Raw genomic sequence first — 22370 nt, forward strand, 5'->3', positions numbered from 1 at the left:
CCTGTCTACCTTTTGCCTCAGGGCTTTTATCTTTCTCTATTCCTGTATACCTTTTCTTTCCTTCTTACTGCATGTCTGGCTGTTACGTCCTCCTCCTTTCTCTCTTGTTCTCTGATCTTTCTCTTGCTCCTCCCAGATTTCTCCTTTTATTTATTCTCTCTGCCTGCCAGCCCTGCCTATCCTTTCTCTTGTCTTTCTATTGGCTGTACAGTTCTTTATTAGACCATCAGATGTTTCAGACAGGCAAAGTAACACAGCTTCACAGAGTAAAACAAATGCAACATAAAAGAATGCAGCACATCTTTGAATCATTAAACAAATATTCCAGAGCATAAACAAATGTAACACACCTTTACATATAGAAAAGTATATATTCTACAACAGGCAAGTGCCTACCATATCCCTAATCTTGCACAGTGTTTCTTAACATCAAATTGGGTGATGTTTATGTCATTCAAGTGAACTTAATTATCTCAGCTTTTGGCTTTCAGACAGAATTTTAGAAAATATCTGGCAAGAAAATAGTTTTGAAAGTGCTTTCTCTTGTGTTCTTTGGTATAATTTGGTCATTCTGATAGTAATTAAGCCATTAAGTAAGTACTTTAACCATGTAACAACAAAAAGGCAATGAGTATATATGCTTAGAAAATCATGGCTAAAGAAAAATTATGTTGCAACCTTGTGGAAAACAAACTCTCTAGTATTTTACTTGTGTTTCTGTGGCATAGCTAGCTTTGCTGCCTATAACAACATTGCTAATTTGATTTATATGAAATGTTACATACAATATCCTGTTATTTTTGATTATTACAACAGCTGTTCTGCATACTTTAGAAGAGGCAAGTTTTAGCTTGAAAAAGAATAATTTCAAACTGCATAAAGTTAATTATTTATTTTTTTGTGCCTTCTGATTCAGCGAGCATCGACATGTAATGTCAGCACAATGTTAAGAATTGGTTTGGGACTAATTTTCCTCCTGCAGCATCTTTTCAATTTCTTTATCCCAGTTTTCATCTCGCTTCTCAGACTCTGCTACCACTTCATACTCCTGAAGTTCCTGTTGTAGTTCCTTTTCCCAATCGGCAGAATCTTCTACAGAAAACAAAGGGAGAAGCAAAGAAAGGTAGGTGCTCTTTGAACTCGTAATACTTGTGGTAACAATTCACTCAACTGTAATACTTGACACAAGGCCTAGCCATATTTTTTCTTTGTAGTTCCAGGCATGGGAACCTAGGGCCTCAAGCTACATTTCCAGCCCCCATTTCCTCCTCATTTTAAAACTTGTGTGTGTGTGTGTGTGTAAGCACAGGTATACAAGTGTCACAAGGTTATGTGTGGAGGTCAGAGGATATTTTCCAGGATTTGGTTCTCTCTTCCTACTATGTGGATCCTAAGAATCTAACTCAGGTCATCAGGCTTGGCAGTGAGCATGGTTACCTCCTGAGCCATCTCTGGCCCTTGTCTTTGAGACAGAGCATCGTGTATCCCAGGCTGGCTTCCAATGCAATACTGGCTGAGGATGATCCTGAATTTCTAATCCTCCTGCTTCTACTACCTTAGTGTTGAGATTACAGGTGTGGCCACCATGCCCAGTTTTATCATGTGCCTGGTATTGAACCCAGCACCTTGAATCCAGTATGCAGAAGCTAAGGCAGATATTGCAGAGTGTTATAAAAATAAAACAAAACATGGCTATTTAAAAAGGAAGGTGAGACAGCATGGTGGGATACCTGTAATCCCAGTACTCAGGAGGTGGAGAGGCAGGCGGTCAAGTCCAACAGGCTATACAGGTGCTCAGTAAGCATTCTACCAACTGAGCCACACTAAAGCCCTGTTTTGTATTTTGGGGGTAGGGTCTTCGATGTAATTCAGACTGATCTGGCACTTTGTACGTAGCCTAGGCAATCCTTTCCCTACCTCCCAAGTGCTGAGATTACACATGTGCACTGCCACATCTGCTCTATATTGATATTGTTATCCTTATAATAATCCTTAGACAAGATCTCACTACTATCCATACCTTAGGGATGTGTGGAAACAGAGACTTAAGAGAGATTATGCAACTTGCTCACAACAGGGCTCTTGACAGAGACAAACCCAGAGACTCCATAGCCTGTGCTTAACCACTATACCAGCAAAGATCCAGTCTCTCCAGATAGTGGCAATGGACACCAGCATCCAAAGCCAGGTGACCTCTCCCAGAAGCCTGGTCTCTGTGGAACTTACCTAGAGTTCTCATCAGTCCTCTACACTAAGACTTAGAGCTGAACCCTTCCATTCATACACTCATTTACCTGTGTGTCTGTGCGCACACTTATTAAAAGTGTGTGGAAGATAAGGCAGATACTGTAGATGGTTAGAAAAAAAAGAGTAAACAAAATATGGCTATTAAAAAGGGTAAGGCAGCATGGTGGGTTACCTGTAATCCCAGCACACAGTGAGGTGAAGAGACAAGAGGTCAAGGCCAGCAGGCTGCACAGTGAGACTGAAACCAATCTGGGCTACATGACAACCCGTCTCAAACAACACAAAGCTAGGGTTGGGGAGAAGTGAGGCATAGCAAACCTGCCTAGTATATGCAAAGCCCTGGGTTCAATCCCCACCACTGTACAAAATGTAAAGCTACAATTCATTTTCAGGTTGTTTTTGAGACATATAGTGATTATATATCACTATAATGCTCTGGCTGGCCTAGAACTAACCATATAACTCAGGATGGCTTCAAATTCATATCAGCTCTGCCTTACCTTTCTAAGTGCTAGGATTAGAGAGGTGTACACTACCACGCCTAGTTTGTTGACTGACTTTATTATTTTTCTGAGACAGGGTCTCATGTGGCCAAGACTTCAAACTTCTGCTCTTTCTGTCTCTACCTCCTGAATACTGGGATTACAAGTGTGCACCACCATGTATGGTTCTGTATGGTGCTGGGGACTGAACTCAGGGCCTCATGCAGGCTAGGTAAGCACTCTACCAACTGAGTTACATCCCCAGCCTCTATCTACCGACTTTAAAATGAGATTGGAATTAGGAAAAAAGAACAAAGCCACTGTGTGTGTTACCTTCTAGTGCAATTGTTTCCACTTGCTTTTTATCAAGTACAAGTTGTTCCATTTCTTTTCTTAAATCCTCCTGATTTAAGTTGCAGGCATCGAAGGCATCACTGACAAACTCAGAAACGCCCGGGCTGGTAGAGATTTCCTCCTCATCCTGAAATGCAACCAAAGAGCTCTTGGAATGGCTTCTAAATGACACCTATGTCTCATAATTTAACACAGCCTCATTTTTTGTTCTTCTCTGCTAGCTGTAAGACAATGCTTCTGCTCTCCAACCTCCTAACTGGCAGTTGCTTGGTAACAGAGTGAGTTACCACCTGAGGCTATTATTCTCCCTCACTGTTTAGATCACTCAAACCATTCTCTCTGATTCCTGATGAGCACATCTAGAATTATTTATGCCAGGAAATCACCTCAGCTCTCAGCTATAGGCCCTTGACTATTCAAGTGCTGGACTCCTCATCTTACAGACATAAGACTGACACTCTCAAGCAGTTTTAAATGGTATCAGAGATAGTTAACCCAGTAACTTCATTTTCAGACATCATTTACTAGGTATAATGTAAAACTGTATTACCTCTTGAGTTTTAAGCTGAGATTTGATTACGACAGGTGGTGTTTTGGGCCGTACTGCCTCTATGAAGTGAGAATAAAAGAGACAATAATTGCTTGATTTACTTCTGAATGCATAACATAAGAACAGCTAAAATATCCACAGATATGCTATTAAATCATTTTCAGAAATGAGCTTTTATGGTATATTTTTAGCTCTCTTTAAGTTATGATATGACATAACCAGGCACAACCATGTCAACCTCCTACTTTGAGTGTCCTTTTGTTTTATCTATTTAGATATAGGATCTCATTATGTAGCCCTGACTTCCTTGGAACTCACAGAGATCCACATGCCTCTGTCTCTTGAGTGCTGGGATTAAATATGTGCATCACCACGCCAGGCAGGCATGCCATTTTAAATCCACAACCATATTCAATATCCTTATATGGAGTTTCCATTAAGAATTATCTTTGGACTTCAGTGTAAGCAAAATTGATTCTCTGTTTTCTTTTAGGATACTAAGAATGAAGCTATTTATCAAGCTTCCTTGAAGCTGTTATCAACCTGGTTAGAAAGCACAAAGGAAAATATAATGCCTCATCTTAGCATTCTTCTGGTTATCCTATAAAGATTTAATTGTCTGTGTGTGGCTGAGTTTGGGTATGTGTACCTGCATGTGGTGTCTTTAGAGGCCAAAAGAGGGTGTTGAATCCCCTGGTGCTGGAGTTGCAGGCAATGTGAGCTGACTAATGTGGGTGTTGGGGACTGAACTTGAATCCTCTGTAAGAGCAACCCTCACTCTTAACTGCTGAGCCATCTCTCCACCCCTTCTGCTCTTTATCGTATTAACCATGCTGACAGTCTTTATTGAATTACTTTTAAGTCCATTCTGTTAAACAGGCAGTCTTTGGGAAAATGGATTTCTTTTTTTTCTTTTTCAACAGTGCTGGGTATTGAACATATTATTATCTGCACATATGCTAGGTAAGTGCTCTACCACTGAGCTATATTCCCAGCCCAGCACTACCCAATAACATTAATTTAAGGAAGCCAGGAATGGTAGCCCACGCCTGTAATCTTAGCATTTCAGGGGCAGAGAAGGAGGATGGCTTAGGAATTCAACACTAGCTGGGGTTACACAGTGAAACCCTGTCTCAAAAAGCTACCCTCTAAAAACAAACAAACAAACAAACAGACAAAAAACCCAACCATAATTTAAGGATATGCTAAAGAACGAAAGTTCGCTGGTATTCATACCTATATGCAACTTGACTTTGAGTAGTTTCAGAGCCTCTTCTAGTAGTCTGTACAACCTGTGTCTTATGACATACTTAGCTAAAATTCCACAAACTAAATTGCCCCACTTATCAGATGATTCTATTGGTAATTAGAACATATCTATAAACACAGCAGGCACGCATGAAAAAAATAGAAGGACTCTGGATATAGCTCAGTAGAGTTCCTGCTTAGTATGTGCAAGGCACTGGGATCCATTCTAGTGCCATAAAATAAATATATAAAATATTATACAATATATATTTTAATAGTTTTTATTTATTTTGTTTTTTGAGACAAGGTCTTACTCTATATCCCAGGCTAGTCTGGAATTCTCTGTGAAGACCAAGATGGCCTCCAACTCAGAGATCTGACTGCCTCTGCCTTCAGGGTGCTGGGATTAAAGGTACCTGCAACCATGCCCAGCTTTATTTTTATTTATGTCTGAGTACCCATGGAGGTCAGAAAAGGCTATCAGATCCCCTGCAACTGGAGGTACAAGGGACTGTAAGCCATCCATGTGGGTGCTGGGAACCGAATCTGGGTCCTTTGGAAGAGCAGGAAGTGCTCTTAATTGCCAAGTCAACTCTTCAACCCTATATTAATATCACAGTTCATCAAATAGTTGCTTATATCATAAAACTTGTTCCCTAGCAAACAGGGGTAATACATCACAGGAGGAAAGTGCCAAATGTTTAATAGCTTAGCTCAGAGCTAGATACTTGTTATTGGACTAGAATAAGAGCTAGAGTACTCTAACAACCGTAAGTCCTAAGGAAATCGGGATAAATAGAAGTCTGAGAAACATCTGGCCTTGGTAGCACATGCCTGTAACCCTAGCACTTGAGATGTGTAGGCAGGAGGATCAGGAGCTCAAGGCCAGCCTGGACTACATGAGATCCCTCAAACAAAGCAAAGCTCAAAGGGGCAAGAAAAGAGAAGTAGAGAAGAAGATTGCTGTTCAAGAGTAATAAAAAGCAAAAAGAAGCCTGTTGGTGGTAGTGTACACCTTTAGTCCCAGCACTTGGTATGCAGAGGCAGGTGGTTCTCTGAGTTCAAGGCCTGCCTGGTCTACAGGACAAGTTCCAGAATATCCAGGGCTATGCAGAGAAAGCCTGTCTTGAAAAAACAAACAAAAAAGAACCAAGAATAAGATAGCAAAAGAACATTTGGGGAAGACACATGTAAGCTGGGTCAGGAAGGGCAGCAAAGAAAATTTCCTTTAAAAAGAAAAGAATTTTTCTGTACAGAGATGTCAACATTTTTGATGCATACAAGATGACAAGCTCATTAGCATCTCTAAGCAGGAATATTTTACATTAATTCTTTTCTTCCAGAATGATCTCTTTTCCCCGGAATGTACCTGTCAGTGGCAAATCATCTTCTCTGTTGCTTTTCTCTTCCTTTCCAGAGGCTTGCTGCTGGGCAGCCAGTGCTGTGAGTTGGGCCGACTGCTTAATCAGGGAGATGCGGTAGAAGTAGTTCCTCCAGAATACTTCTTCCTTTACACTTTGATAGACAGTGACATGTGGGAGGGCACACAGGTTAGTACAGCAAAGCCTACAATGGACCATTATTTACTTGGCTCTGGGGAGGTAGGGTTTCCTGCGTGCCAGGCAAGCCAGCATTCTACTACCAAGCTAACGCTCCAGCCCGAGTGCTTTCCATCCTTGTGAAGGCCAAAGGAAATGGTCATTCGCTTTACAAACGAAAGCTAAATAACCGGGTAAGCTGAACTATATTCTCCACAGCAGCAAGAGATGAGCTATATAATGCTCATGAACTATCAGTATTTCCTGGTGCTTTTATTTATTTTGTTTTGTTTTGTTTTGTTTTTTCGAGACAGGGTTTCTCTGTGTAGCTTTGGAGCCTATCCTGGAACTCACTCTGTAGACCAGGCTGGCCTCAAACTCACAGAGATCCACCTGGCTCTGCCTCCCGAGTGTTGGGATTAAAGGCGTGCGCCACCACCGCCTGGCTTGTTTTTATTTATCTTACTAATTTTATTCTATGTGTACAGGTGTTTTGCCTGCACGATACATGTGCAAGGCCCATGGAGGCCAAAAGAGGGCATTGGATCCCCCTGGAAGTAGAGTTACAGACTGTTGTGAGCTACCATGTAGATGCTAGAAATTGAATCTGGGTTGTCTGGAAGAGCAGACAGTGTTCTTGACTGCTGAGCCATCTCTCTAGTCCGTTTTTAAAAATTACGTTTATGTGTGCATGCATGCAGGATCCATAGACAACTTTCAGGAGTTCTCTTTTTCTGCCATGTGGGGCTCGAACTCATGTGCTTTGGCAGCAAGTGCCTTTACCTGCTGAGCTATCTCAGTGGCCCCCTATTTCCTAGTATTTTATTACATAGATATGATCCTTGACAGAAGGAAACAAGGCATTAATGTGTGGCAGTGTGACTAACCAGGGGGACTATGAGTCCTTTCCTGTTTTTTAAAGGATTATACGCTTTTAGGCAGTGGGAAGAAACCACTGTGGATGTTGTTCTTTTTTGTTTTCTACTTTTCATGTGTTTGTATGTGTGGGTATATATGTCTGAATGTGTGTGAGCACATATATACATGTGTATGTGGAAGATCGATCTTGAATATGGGAAACCATCTTCAACTGTTCTTCTACTTTATTAAGTACTGAGGTAGGATCTCTCAATCAAACCCTGAGCTCACTGATACAGCCAGTCTAGATATGGATAGTCAGGCTGGTCAGCTGGCTCCAGGATCCCGTGTCTTCTTTTCAAGGCTGGGCCACACCCACCTGGCATCTATGTGGAATCTGAGCATTTGAATTCCAGTCCTCATGCTTGCCAGGCAAGTGTTTAACTGATGAGCCATCTCCCCAGCCCTTGCTTGTTTTTTTAAGATTGAGTCCCATGTATCACAGACTGGCCTCAAACTCATTACATAGCTAAGGTTGACCTTAAACTCCTGATCCTCCTGCCTCCATCACTCAAGTGCTACAATTTCAGGTATTTGATACCACACCTGGCTTGATGTTATTCCTTAGGAAATACACGAGCTGGCAGCTTGCTAAAGTAGCTAGGAACTAGTAGAAACAGAATGAGAGATGGTAATAACAGCTTTGGGTGTTGGGCAGAATTGGGGATAGAGCCCAGGGCTTTGTAAAAACTGGGCAAGCACTCTACTACCAAATTACACCCACAACCACCTGGGAGATGGTTGATAAAGACAAGTTCTATTCAACCTGAGAACTGACAGTGGTCCTCGAACTTGGCTGCATATTGGACTTGCCTGGCTTAAGGCATTGGTGCCAAGTGGAGTATGGTGGGTATACACAATAGGTGGTCTAGAAAGGGCAGTAAGAGTGGTGTCTGAGTGGGGGATGTAGGGAATCAGAAATGAGAGCTTAGTGACATGCAGGGGATTGAAAAAATAAACATTAAAGGTCAGAGAACCAGGCTTCTCACTGCCTGAGCAGGGAGTTACAACACACAGCAGAAGAAAATGAGCGTGATCTTTAGTGGGAGGTATCCCTGTGAATACAGGGTTCATTCCACGGAGACACAGATGAGCATGTGTATACTTCCTAGCTGCATCCTCTCCTGGTGAGGAGTAACACCCAAATGGTGCTCAGTTCTTGCTTTCTACATGTCATGTTCTGAAAACCAACATTATATTTAATTAATATATGCTAATAAGGAAGAATAAAATTTCATTTTTCACTAAAAGGTGCCAGCACTTTCTGAATAAATGGTGGATCCCAGGGTTAGAGAAAGGTAAAAAATGAGCTTGGAGCTTGGTGTGGTGGCAAATGCCTTTAATCCCAGCACTCAGGAGGTGGAGACAGGTGATCTCTGAGTATGAGGCTAGCCTGGTCTATGTAGAGAGTTTCAGGACAACCAGGGATACAGGATACATAGTGTGACCCTATCTCAAACAAAACCATCACCAAAAGATACAGATTAAGTTTTGCTGGGCTCCCACCTGTCAAAGGGATAATGATTTGAGCATCAAAATAACAACATATTACAACCCACTGCATCAAATGCATGAGACTATATGGATATAAATACAAGAATATATGGAAAATTTGATGATGAATAGAATGAAGTTTCAAAGTTCCATCAGGTAAAGGTACTTGTCATATAAACCTGGTGACCTGAATTTGATTCCCAGAACCCATGTAAAGGTGGAAGGAGAGAATTAACTCCATAAAATTATTCTCTAACCTCAAAACTGAAGCCAAGACACTTGTACTCATATGTACACACTGGGCATACACATGCACACACACACACACACACACACACACACACACACACACACACACACACAATAAATTACAAATGGTCTTTGTATTGCATTCAAATCTAACTTTTCATTGTTTCAAAGTAATTTTTAAAAATTGATGACCGTTTTCTCAGATTATAATCTCTGGTTTGGAAGACAAACCTAAACCGAATCAAGGGTGCACACTTGGGGATGGAGCTCAGTTGGTAGGGCTTGCTTAGCCTGGCAGGCACAAAGCCCTGGGTTCTAACCCCAGCACCATATAAGCTGGACATGGTGGCCTAAATCTGTAATCCCAGAACTTCAGGGTGGAGGCAGGGGAATCAGAAGTTCAAGGTCATCCTCCATTATATACAGCATTCCAGGCCAGCATGGAATACATGAGAACCTGTTGCCAACCAACCACATAAAAACAAAAACAAGCCATCATAAACAAATATGGAGCTTCTAAGACTTTTCTTCTCTGAGTGTCCTTCTGATCACCTTGGATACTCTTTCTGAACCAACGGTCACTATCTAGGGACACTTTAGAAATTGAAGGACTGGCCTTATATTTCAAAATGTCCATTAGTATGTCAGCACTTCCTTACAGCAGCCTGAACGCAGCCAGTGCCCTGCTGCTGCGTCACAGATATACTTTGAAGCCCTCTGATAGCAGGGGAGAAACTATCAGTCTTTTCCAGCCACAGGCTGACATATGCCCAGTGTTCTCATAGGGTGTCCACAGGCTTCTAATGCCTCAGATGCAACACAAAAGCAAAATAGATTCGTGTTTGGGAGCTACAGCTGTGCTCAGTAGTTTCTTTATCAGAGGACCTTTTGGAACCTTTACAATGCTATCTGGAGTGTGATTCTTTCCCCAGAGGGTGATGCACAAATTTTCTGCAACGTGCCTGCCTCTTACATCAAGAGGGAGGGAGTCTGGCAAAGAAAGAAATCCAAATAGTTGTTTTTGTTCATCAACAGAGCAAACAGAGCCCATGAGTCACCACAGAGACATTAGTACACCCAAGGTTCATTCATGTGAGATGTTTCACAGAGTTCAGAAATAAAAGGCCTTGAAGATACTTAGGCAGCCCACTTCCTCACAACTTTTTTTCCTTCGAGACAGTTTCACTTAGCCTGTAACACAAGCTTTGCCTGGAACTTACTATATAGCCTACACTGGCCTCAAACTAGTAGCAGTCTTCTTGTCTCAGCCTCATAAATGCTCAGATTATAGGTATGTGTTATCACACTTAGCTGCAATTTCACTTTTGCCTGGCTCTGATGTTTTGACTTAAGAGCCTGGGACTTACGAGGTAAACAGGCCCAATTAGTTCTCCCAAGTCTCAGTTTCTTTCCACAATGTAGCCCCCAAGGACTTAACTCAGGTCCTCAATCTTGGCAGCAAGTGCCTTTACCCACTGAACCATCTCACCAGCTCAAGCTAGATTTTTTTAAATAAATTATTTTATTTGAGCCAGGTGGTGGTGGTACACACCTTTAATCCCAGCACTCGAGAGGCAGAGGCAGGCGAATCTCTGAGTTTGAGGCCAGCCTGGTCTCTAGAGTGAGTTCCAGGACAGCCAGAGCTACACAGAGAAACCCTGTCTCAAAAAAAATTTTATTTGAATGGGTACTTTGCCTGCATGTATGTTTGTGTAGCATGTATATGTCTGTGCTCACAGAAGCCAGAAGGCATGAAATCCCCTGGAATTAGAGTTACAGATGGTTCTAAGTCACCATGTGGGTACAGGGAATCAAACCTGGGTCCCCTGGAAGCACAGTCAGTGCTCTTAACCACTGAGTTATCTTTCTAGTCTCCAAAGCTAGACTTTTTATAGGGCTGATCTCCAACTCTCTATCTTCAGCCTCCTGAGTATTAGGATGATAGGGGTACCACACCGTGCTCAGAAATAATTCTTGTGACCATCCTTTAAAACAATAAGTCATTTCCTAGGGTTTTGTGAGCACATGCAGTAGAGGAGTAGATGGTACGTTTCTTTATATCCTCAACTATAAATAGCTATTTAGCTACAGTCTAAAGATATAATTTATAATGTGATTTTAGCTATATTATATATACTTTTCTTTTGGAAGAGAGATGTAAAACTGTAGAAATTGATCTTAGCACTTAGATTGTGGAGTAAGTTGGAGGAAGGAGGATCAAAAGTTCAGAGTCATCCTTGACTGGTTCCATAGCAAGATTGAAGGCAGCCTGGTATATAGAAAAACAAGTCTGAAAAAAAAAGGATGGTTGTGATGATTCATGCCTCCAATCCCAGCACCTAGCATATGGGAAGATGAAGCAGGAGGGTCCCTGAAAGATTGAGGCTGGCTAGCCTGGTCGATCACACAGTCTCAGGCCAGCCAGGATAACTTGGTAAGACTGTCTCGAGTGGTATGTGCTTGTAAACCCAGCTTGTGGGAGGTGAAGGTAGGAGATCAGGCATTCATGGTCATCTTCAGCTACATATGGTGTCTGAGGCTAATCTGGGTTATATGAAAACCTGTCTCAAAAACAAAAACAAAACAAAGCCAAACAACAATAAAAAGGAATTTGCCACCAGTATTTTGATAGTTATGGAAAGAAGAGTTTTACTATAGAGGAAAACACAAAGAAAAGGTTCTATATAACTGTCTTCCCAAGACTAGAAGAACTTTGCCAAAGTAGTATTCTCATATAGACAAAAGACTTGAGCTGTCATATGGTTCCAAGGACTACGAAATGCTTGTCAAAATCCCTATGTGGTCAGCTAGACATTGCATAATGAACATGAGCTCACGTATAGTCCCTCTGAAAACACCCTAGAAATCACAGAAGAGGAACTCCGTAGATAAATCCTATAGACAGTGGAAGCTGAAAAGGCAAACAACAATGTACTGTGTGGAGTTGTTGGGTGGCCAGCAAGAAGCAGGCCTGCAGACAGGTGCCTGTGAGGAGTGGAGAGATGGCTCTATTCTCTCCCAGCTTGCCCTGCCCTTCCCCTGAGATAGATCCTAACAGTTTCCCATGTGGGGTACAGGCTCGCCTGGTACAATTGAGACTGGGGCTATGATGCCGTACTAAAGCTACAGGGCACAGCCTACACACGGGTCGGTGTCAGGCCAGGCCCTTCTTGTCTTGCCTGCGGCTGGCCAGGAGGTTGACGAGTCCTCTAGCAGGGAAGCTACCTACTTAGAGCTAGTTAAGTCTCTCTAGCCACAGAAGCCCGTCAGTAGAGTGTCACTGCTGCAAAAGACAGGGGAGGGAGCCTGCAACCAGAAGGCAGAGGAGTCCCAAAAAGCTTCTGAGGAGGCCGGGCGTTGGTGGCGCACGCCTTTAATCCCAGCACTCGGGAGGCAGAGGCAGGCGGATCTCTGTGAGTTCGAGGCCAGCCTGGGCTACCAAGTGAGCTCCAGGAAAGGCGCAAAGCTACACAGAGAAACCCTGTCTCAAAAAACCAAAAAAAAAAAAAAAAAAAAAAAAAAAAAAAAAAAAAAGCTTCTGAGGAAAAGTGCACAGCAAGACATTTTGAGAGAACTATAAATTGTACCCCTCTGGGAACAGGAAGATTTTGCAACCATGAAACAAGAATAAGAGCATTCTAAAAAGAGGACTCTCATAAAGTAAGGAAAAATGCCAGCTTTGTTTGTTTTGATATTACGTTTTTGGACAGGGTCTCACTCTATAGCTTAGGCTGGCCTGGAACTCACTATATAAGCCAGACTGTCCTCAAACTCCTGAGTACTGGGATAACAAGTCACAATGCCCGCCTTTATTTTGTTTAGAAACAGGGTTTTCCACTTATGATCCAGGCTGGCTCTCACCATCCTCCTGCCTCTGCCTCCCAAGTGCTAGGATTATAGTCCTGAGCCAAGCCCTGTTTGGAAATCTGACTTCAAAAAATATGAGGGTTGGGGATTTAGCTCAGTGGTACAGCGCTTGCTAGCAAGCGCAAGGTCCTGGGTTCGGTCCTCAGCTCAAAAAAAAATTATAAATGAACTAAAAAATCGTTTGTTTGTTTATGGTTCTACTTTTTTTAGCCGGGCGGTGGTGGCGCACACCTTTAATCCCAGCACTCGGGAGGCAGAGGCAGGCGGATCTCTGTGAGTTCGAGGCCAGCCTGGGCTACCAATTGAGTTCCAGGAAAAGGCGCAAAGCTACACAGAGAAACCCTGTCTCAAAAAACAAAACAAAAAAAAAAATATGAACAAAATAAAGAGCAGTGACAATCATAATCATAATAAAAGCCAGGCCTGGTAGCTCAGGCCTGTAAACCTAGTTACTTGACAGCCTGAAGCAGGAGGATTGAAATTTCAAGGCCTGCTGAGGATATGGAGTGACTTCAAGACCAGCTAGTAAGACCCTGTGATAGAAAGTCAAAAAGAGGTCTGGGGATATATTTCAGTGTTTAAACATTGCCTGGTGTGAGCCAGGTCCTAAATTCAGTTTCCAGTACAGCAAACACAACAACAAAAACCCTGCATGAGAGTCAGAGGTAGACAAAGCCGCAGGGATACTGCAGAAGGGAAGGCCGCCCTCTGCTGGCAGGCTGATGGCAAAGCATCACGGACTACTGCTTGTGCTCAAGCTTAAAGGGTAACTGGGATTTTATGGGTAGGGAAGGGCCTTTCTTTGGTGGAAGAAAAACCACAAGAAAAAACAGAACACAGCTGCTGCAAACTGCTGCAGAGCCTGAATACAAAACACTGGATTTTTGGGAAAAGGCAAGGGGCCTTTACAGATCTGATTTGATCTGGGTCTATGTGTCATTTCTGAAGGAAACATGTTCTACCTTGGCCAAAGAGCACATCTCCTTCCCATTCTGACTTTCCTGCCAAGTCTTCCCTCCTTTTCTATTTTGGGGCATGCTGCCAAGTACACAGGGTCTCTGAAGGGCTACAGGGCCTGTTTGGATGAACAGATAGCATCAAGAAGGTTCTGGCACTGTGCATATAACTAGAGCCCTTAGGAAACTGAAATCTCTGAGCAGTGTCTGACTAAGAACACGGTGCTTACAGTTTAGGAACAAGGGCAAATCTCATCTTGCTTAGTAGCTCATCTTCTTGGAGCATGACCAGGGCGACAGGGTACATCTGATCAAAATCAAAGTTAAACTGCACACCAGCTGGTGGGTCACGAAGGAAATTCCTCTTGTCCTGTGATGAAAAATGGAGGCAAAAATTGGTGGGGGGAATCACAAAATGCAATTAATAGGTTATAATGTATCATGGATTTGATATACTTATTTATTTTTTTTGAGATAGGGTTTCTCTGTGTAGCCCTGGCTTTCCTGGAACTCAATCTGTAGACCAGGCTGGCCTCGAACTCAGAGATCCACTTGTCATTACCTCCTGAGTGCTGGGATTAAAGGTATGCACCACTCAATTTTTACCAAGCCTTCAGTCACAAGGTCCACTGAGCAGTCGCTGACTGGCTCACTTAAAAGAGAAAGAACAATCCATCCTTCCATGTGTTTTTGTAACATTTACTTGGACAGCAGCTCCCAGGAGGCCAGACAGTTCACTCAATTGGTTGAAATCACATAATTAAAAATCATAGGCCGGGCGGTGGTGGCGCACGCCTTTAATCCCAGCACTCGGGAGGCAGAGCCAGGTGGATCTCTGTGAGTTCGAGGCCAGCCTGGGCTACCAAGTGAGCTCCAGGAAAGGCGCAAAGCTACACAGAGAAACCCTGTCTCGAAAAACCAAAAAAAAAAAAAAAATCATACAAACATGTTTATTTTTATTGGACACCTTTAAGTATGTGAAAGCTATTAGACACATTCCAACTCAAGACCAAGCACAGTGTGGCAGGCCTATAATCCCACCAATTGAGAGGTAGAGGCCAGGGGATTAGGGCTTCAAAATTAGCATCATCTATATAGAGGTTTAGAAATCAGCCTGGGCTACATGAGATCCTGTCTAAAAAAGATAAGAAACTGGGCTGGTGAGATGACTCAGTGGGTAAAGGTGTTTGCCACCAAGCCTGATGACCTGGGTTTGATCCCTAGGATCCACAGAGTGGAAGGAAGGAAGCAGATGGGGCTGGAGAGATGGCTCAGTGGTAAACTGCACTGGCTGCTCTTCCAGAGGACCTGGGTTCAATTCCCAGTATCCACATGCTGGCTCATAATGTCTATAACTCCAGTTCTAGAGCATCTGACAGCTTCTTCCAGCTTCCTCAGGCACTGCATGGAAGTGGTACATGTACATAGAGGCAAAGCACCTGTACATATAAAATAAAAATTAAAAACCAAAAATCAAGCAACAGAAAAAACAACAAAACCACCACAAAACATTTAAGAAAAGCACGGAATGAAGAATCCTAGGACCAAGAGCTAGGTATGGGACCAAATGCCTGTAATCCCTGTACTTGGAAGGTAGAAGCAGGAGGCTTAGAAATTTTTTTTTTTTAAGTTTAAACACTTTAATCAACTATAACAAATCAATTATCATATATAAAAATTCTGACTCATGCATCAGAGAGGCTTAGAAATTTAAGGCCAGCCTCTGCTGCAGAATGAGTCCAAGGCCAGCCTGTGCTATCCTAGTAAGTTTGGAACTAAATTTGCCCGCCTCAAAACAAAAACTCAACAAAGTAAAACAACACAACACAGAATCCTACTAGTTACAGCCAACTTCTGGCTCAATGTAACACTCTTCTGCACCTATGTCTCCAATAGACCTGGTGCCTCTGCAAGTGTGGTAGCTAATCTTGACTATATCTGGAATCAACGAAACCAAGCTTCTAGGCACTGCTGTGAGGAATTTTATTAATCACATCATTAGGAAGACCCACCCCAAATCTGGCAGTTCACATAAAAGGATACAGGAGGAAACCTTGCTTTTTGCCTGCTTGCCCTCACTCTCTACAGCAAATTCATCTATCCTATTGCTGTAGCTGGTATTAAATCCAACTTCTTCAGGATTCCAGTGCAGACTGAAGACCAGCAGCTATATTCAGGAACCTTCTGGGACTGCAGCACCAGACAGGAACTGCAGAGAGATCCAGCCTTGTGGACTGGACAACTAACAGATTCTCAGCTTTCCATTGTGAGACAGCGGTTGGACTATCTGAACCACATCCCGAGAGCCAGTCTAATAGATCTGCTTTTAATATGTATGTTCACTCTGTCAGTTCTGTGCCTTAGAGAATCCTGACTAGTACAGCAGGTAAGATTTCACATAATTAGGAAGGAAGGCAGTCCATACATTGTGATTAGCTAGCACTATGCTTTTTTTTTTTAAAGATCTTGTTTGATACATAAGGCATTTTCACTTTTCAAAAACCTTTTTTCTGGCCTGGAGAGATGGCTCAGAGGTTAAGAGCACTGGCTGCTCTTCCAGAGGTCCTGAGTTCAATTCCTGGCAATCACACGGTGGCTCACAACCATCTGTAATGAGATCTGGATCTGGTGCCCTCTTCTGGCCTGCAGACACACATGCAAACAAAGCACTCATACCTAAAAAGATACATAAAAACCAAAACCCAAAACCCTTTTTTCTCTTTTTAAAAAAGTTTTTATGTGTACAGGTGGTTTTACCACCATCTATGTCTGTACACCACATGCATGCCTGCTGACTGCAGAGGTCAGAAGAGGGTGTAAGATCCTGAGACTGGGAGTTACTACTGATGCTTGTGAGCAGCCATGTGGGTGCTGGGAATCAAACTGGGTCCTCTGAAAAAGCAGTCAGTGCTCTTAACCACTGAGCCAACTCTCCAGTCACAATTTTTTGTTTTAAAGACAGTCTCCTATAGCAACATCTAGCCTTAAATTCTCTCCCTATTGGAGGATAATCTTGAACTCCTAATCCTCCTGCCTCCACCTCCTGACTGCTGGGATGACAAGCATGAAAGCTGACTTTCCTTTTTAATTCAAGGTCATGAACAACTTTCTAGCTCTGACGGCTAAATCAAATGAGCACTAACTTACCATAACTTACTAAACCAGACCTGTTTCCATAGTCATTTAAATAGTTTCTAACCTTTTGGAAAGAATTCTGAAAGCCAGGTATAATGGCACACATCTGTCATCCCAGTACTTGGGAGGCTAAAGCTGGAGGATTGCCTAGAGTTTGAGACCAGCCTGGGCTATATACTGAGTTCCAGAATAAGATGCTATCTCTAAAAAAGGAGAGTTTTTATTCCTTTGTAAAGTGATCTTTCAAAATTTTCAATTTTATTTATCATTAGTGTGTTGGGGAGATAGAGGCACATACCCCTGTGACACAGCTTGTATGCAGAGGTGAGAGGACAACTTTGTGTATTTGGTTCTCTCTCCCATCTTTTATGTGGGTCCAAGGGATTGGACTCAGGTCACCAGGCTTGTGAGGCAAGAGTTTTCTTTACTCACTAAGACATCTTACTGGCCCATAAAATGCTATCTTTGAAGAAATTCCCATAAGTGGAGTTTCTGGTCCATGAGTACAATTATTTCAATGACTATTGTCCAGGCTTTCCTGTGGAGGAGGTAAAAGCCAAGAAGACTCACAAATTTTTACCAGAAAAAAAAAAAAAACAATAGAAGTGGGGGTGCTGCCGGGCGTGGTGGCACACGCCTTTAATCTCAGCACTTCGGAGGAAGAGCCAGGTGGATCTCTGTGAGTTCAAGGCAAGCCTGGTCTACAGAGCAAGATCCAGGACAGGATCCAAAGCTATACAGAGAAACCCTGTCTCAAAAAACCAAAAAAAAGTGGGGGTGCTGGTGGTATAGCTCAGTGATAATAGAGCACATAAATAGTACAGAAGGCCATGAATTCAATCCCTAGTGCCAAAGTGGGTGGGGTTAGGTTAAAGAGTGTCCAGTAAGATAGATCAGAGGTCCCTGGGACCCACATGGTAGGAGAGAACCAACTCCCTGCATGTTATACTATGGTCTCCACATGTGCTGTGATGTGTATATGCACACAATAAATAAATAAATAAATAAATAAATAAATAAATAAATAAATAAATAAATAAATAAATGCAACAAAATTTTTCACAAAAAGAAAAAGTAGGTTAAAACCAAAAATGCGCCTTGAATCCCAGCACTTGGGAGGCACAGACAGGTAGATATCTAAGTTCTGAGCAAGCTGGAGCTATGCTATAATACCTTGTCTCAAAAACAAAGGTGGTGGGGGAAGTGCTAGAGAGTTGGCTCAGCAGTTAAGAATACCGACTGTTTTTCCAGAAGACCTGGGTTTGAGTCCAAGCACCCATATAAAGGCTCATAATTACCTGCAACTTCAGTTCCAGGGGACCCTACACCTTCTTCTGGCCTCCAAGGCATCAGGCATACATGTAGCACATAGACATATATGCAGGCGTTAATGCCCACATAGATAAAAATAAACAAAAGTGAAAACTATTGAGCATAGTGAAAATATGGATTCATGAAGTCATGTGCCATGCCTTCATCAAAGCTGGCCTTTGCTCTCTGAGAAAATACAGATAAGTAAGCATAACATTAGAATCTCAGCCCTTTCAGTGTGCAACAGGGATAAAAGCACTAGCTACACTATAGTCATGCTGGGAGCTTCAAAAGATAAGATTATGGGGACGTTCTTTCTGAAACTGTTCTTTGCAACATCACTGCTTGTGGTGATATTTTGTTTGTGCTCTAACAAAGCTTGCCTCAAGATCAGAGGGTGGAGTTAGCCATTAGTTAACCATAGAAGTCTGGAGGTCTGTACAGACAGACAGGAAGTGATATGGCTGGGTGGAGAGAAGAATATAAAGTGGGACAGAAGCTTGGCCCTTTTCAGTAGGAGGATTTGGAGAGGTAAGAGGTGACTTTGGCTACTCCTTTAGTTCTCTGATCTTTCAGCCTTTACCCTGCTATCTGACTCTGGGTTTTTATTATTAAGACCAATTAGAATTGGCGCTACATCTGGCACCCAATGTGGGGCATGAATTCACGAAAAAGCCACTTGCCTGTGGCTTTGCAGCCACCTGCACAGGTAGAAGCTGCATGTGGCCAGAGTCACTACCCTGCTGGCTAGGTTTTTCTTTCTTTTTTCCCTAAGCCTCTGAGCAAGTTTGGGATTTTTTTTTCTGTTGCAGCCTCTCTGCAATAAACTCCACAGGTCCATGGGCTCAATATGCTGCCAGAGTTAGCCCCTCAACACCAGCCAGCTCTGCTTTTAGGCAGTTCTTGCTGCACGTGTTTATTCCCCACAATTCCGTGTGCATTTTTCAGCAGCAGCTTGCCTCTCCTGGTGGGTTGTGGGCTTTCCCTGGAGCTCCTCTTTGGGCTGCTGCTATACTAGGTAGCTGCCTTGACACCTGCTCAGGCTTCTACTGTTCTATGAAGCAGCAGTCAGCCTCACACTTCACTGTCATCTGAATCATCATCTTTGGCAGATTTGGTGAGACAACTGGGAATTCTTAAAGGGTAGAATTAGTTAAATCAGAGTTTTTCCCCCACATTATAAAATGGGAATTAGGTGTCTGTTCCAGTTTGAAAATGGAACAATTAAATGAAAAGATAATTTAGTGAGATTTATGTAATGTCATTTATAAACATTATTGCTTTAATCATTTTTGTTTTATCACTAAAAAAGTTGGTTAATATGAGTGCCAAGATATAAGTTTTAGAAAAATTTATCAAAACAGATCATAGAGATATTCAGACCCAGACAGAGGGATTTAAAGGAGAAGCAATCTCAGAGTTGCATTATAAGGTTAGAGAAGAACAGCCTAAGGTTTCCAAACAGCCAACCTTAATTTATCCGGTAACCTTATAGGAACTGCCAAATGATAGATATCCCTCAGTATGAGCTGAATGGACTCCTGTGGAAATGTTAGATTTAAGGAGATTCAAGGAAGTGATAGTCTTACATGGCATACATTCACCTTTTGTGAAGCAGATGTTAAACTCATGATCAACTTGTAATAGAATTATCCCTCAAGACTGGACAGACTTGGTTGTTGGAGCCCACTAGGTTTCCTAGTGGCTGGACTGCACAAGAGGTTGCCTGGGTACCAGGTGATTGTAACTAGCAAGAGGGAGGACTTTTGCCCCACCCCTTGGCATTGTTATAAATAGACCTTTGGAATAAAGTTCTGGGCCGGTGGTTAAGGATCCAGGCCCACCTGAGTCTATCCTGTGTTTTCTCTGTTTCTCTTCTCTGTATTTCTAACTAAGTCTCTTATCCCTCATTCCTCAAGAGTCCCGGGGTAAATAAGTGTGGGAGATGGTCCTCTACAGATGGTACCACGAACAGGGACCAGGGACTTGGCGAAAGGACTGTAGGGGGTGTTGTGAGTGTAGGCATGCTTATAATGAATTGAAAAATGAAGGCAATGGTATTTTATTCTCGGGTGTATAGGGAGGCGGTGAAGGAAATACCGCAAGGCTGCAGCGTTAGAATTCTCTATAGATCAATTTCTCTCTCTGTCTCTTTTCTATCTATAAAAGATAAGGCTTATAAAGTAGACCTATAAAGTAGTCCTATCTAAGGTAGTCCAATAATAAGCTTGTAAGAAATAGTTGTAAATATAAGTTTAAGAATATTTAAGGTAGTCTATTAGGCAGTCTTAGTCCTATAGAATGCAGGTTTAAATAGGTTATAGATTTAGTATAAACTGAGTCAGAGAAATGTAGGTTTAGAATATATAGGCCTTAGGTTTAAGGATATGGTGAAAAAAATAATTTAGAGTAGGTTTTTCCAACCTGGAAGCGGAGAGCAATGTTCATAGTAGACTATGGACTTGGCAGTTCCAGAAAGCCACCAATAACAAGAAACAGTCCCAGAGACTGCCAGCTTCAGAAAATAGCAGCCAGAGGGTCTCAGAAGCTAAAACTCTCTAGGCATCAACGCCATGCAGGTGGCAGATGCAGGAGGGTCTACAAGCTTTCTACTGAAAGAAAGCCACGGTGAAAAATGAACAAGCCAAGCCACAAGAGAGGCTAAGGACAAGCAGCAGTTTGGAAATACCTGCAGAGATGCTGCACTGCGGGAAAGGTGAACAGCAAGAGTCTGCAACCTTTGGGGTGCTATACTGTGAGAAAGGCAAATGGCGGAGAAAACCCAGCAGTTTGCGTCACCTCGGGGAAAGATGAACAGTGAGTGAGTACAACAGCAATGAACAGTGGAGCTGGCAGAGACCAGACTGCTTCCAGGACCAGAGAAGCGGTGTCAGTGCCAGACAAACAGCTGAGACAAGATGGAACTGCCGAGTGCTCCAAGCTAAACAGCCAGCCTGAGACTCTGTGGGAACTGCTGAGACCAACTGCAGCCCGAGCTTCCAGCAGCGAGGCAGCCATGCAACACGACAGACAGCGTATGGAGGATTCCGGGGACCCAGTTTGCTGAGCACTTGGACTGTCAATGGTGCAGGTAATGGGTTTTCCTCCCAAGGCCAGGGTTGCCATGGGAAGGCCACAGTTTCAGCTCATGGCAGCTGAAGGAGCCTTGAGCTGGTGTAGCTATGAGGTAAAGCTCTCTAGCCTGGTCCAGGACTGGTTCCGGAAGGCTACAGACTGCAAAGCATAGCAGTAGCTGAAAACGAAAGTTTTAAAGAGACTTGCTTGAACTGAAAAGTCTTGGTTATGGAACTTTTCGCATTTGGAACTGTTTGCTTCAGAGTCATTACGACTTTGACAGCTATACACAGACCTAAGGGCAGCTGACAAGCCAGGCCCTGACTATGAGCACTCAAAGGAACTTTTAGGAATGGCACCAAAACTGTTTTTGAATTTTAGAACTTAAAAAATAAAATGGACAGTAATGATTTCATTACAATAGGACAGTTTAAATTTACTTGTGCATATAGACTCTATCAACAATGATGACTTATGAACTGCTTATGGAACTGTTATGTAAAAATGGAACTGTTTAAATAGAAATTTTTTTTTTAAAGAAAAGGGGGAGTGTTAATATTCCTCAGTATATTTAGTTAAAAAAATATTTTTGCCGGGCGGTGGTGGTACACGCCTTTAATCCCAGCACTCAGGAGGCAGAGGCAGGCAGATCTCTGTGAGTTTGAGGCCAGTCTGGTCTACAAAGTGAGTTCCTGGTCTACAAAGGTGCAAAGCTACACAGAGAAACCCTGTCTCGAAAAACAAAAAACAAAACAAAAACAAGAGGGACTTATTGGAGCCCACTAGGTTTCCTAGTGGCTGTACCCAGCAGGATTGCATAAGAGGTTGTTTGGACCATGGGCTTGGGTACCAGGTGACTGTAACTAGCAAGAGGGAGGACTTTTGCCCCACCCCTTGGCATTGTTATAAATAGACCTTTGGAATAAAGTTCTGGGCCGGTGGATAA

At 42.7% G+C, this 22370-nt stretch overlaps 1 protein-coding gene across 2 annotated transcripts in view; it reads right to left on the reverse strand.

Annotated features, from left to right (window-relative positions):
• Positions 1-877: 877 nt before the first annotated feature.
• The window catches only part of Syap1 (synapse associated protein 1), a 30327-nt gene continuing 8834 nt past the window's right edge, over positions 878-22370 (reverse strand). Inside the window, exons 5-9 of one of the 2 annotated variants that reach the window (XM_006973219.4) lie at positions 14134-14273; positions 6251-6396; positions 3634-3692; positions 3063-3210; positions 878-1092 (exon numbers count right to left, since the gene is read on the reverse strand). In XM_006973219.4, coding sequence (XP_006973281.1) covers positions 965-1092; positions 3063-3210; positions 3634-3692; positions 6251-6396; positions 14134-14273 — 621 coding nt within the window. In that variant the 3' untranslated portion in view covers positions 878-964. The remainder of the gene's footprint in view (positions 1093-3062; positions 3211-3633; positions 3693-6250; positions 6397-14133; positions 14274-22370) is intronic. The other variant, XM_042268875.2, reaches the window with a different exon arrangement.

The sequence above is a fragment of the Peromyscus maniculatus genome, chromosome X (assembly GCF_049852395.1).
Source record: "Peromyscus maniculatus bairdii isolate BWxNUB_F1_BW_parent chromosome X, HU_Pman_BW_mat_3.1, whole genome shotgun sequence".
Lineage (NCBI taxonomy): Eukaryota > Metazoa > Chordata > Mammalia > Rodentia > Cricetidae > Peromyscus > Peromyscus maniculatus.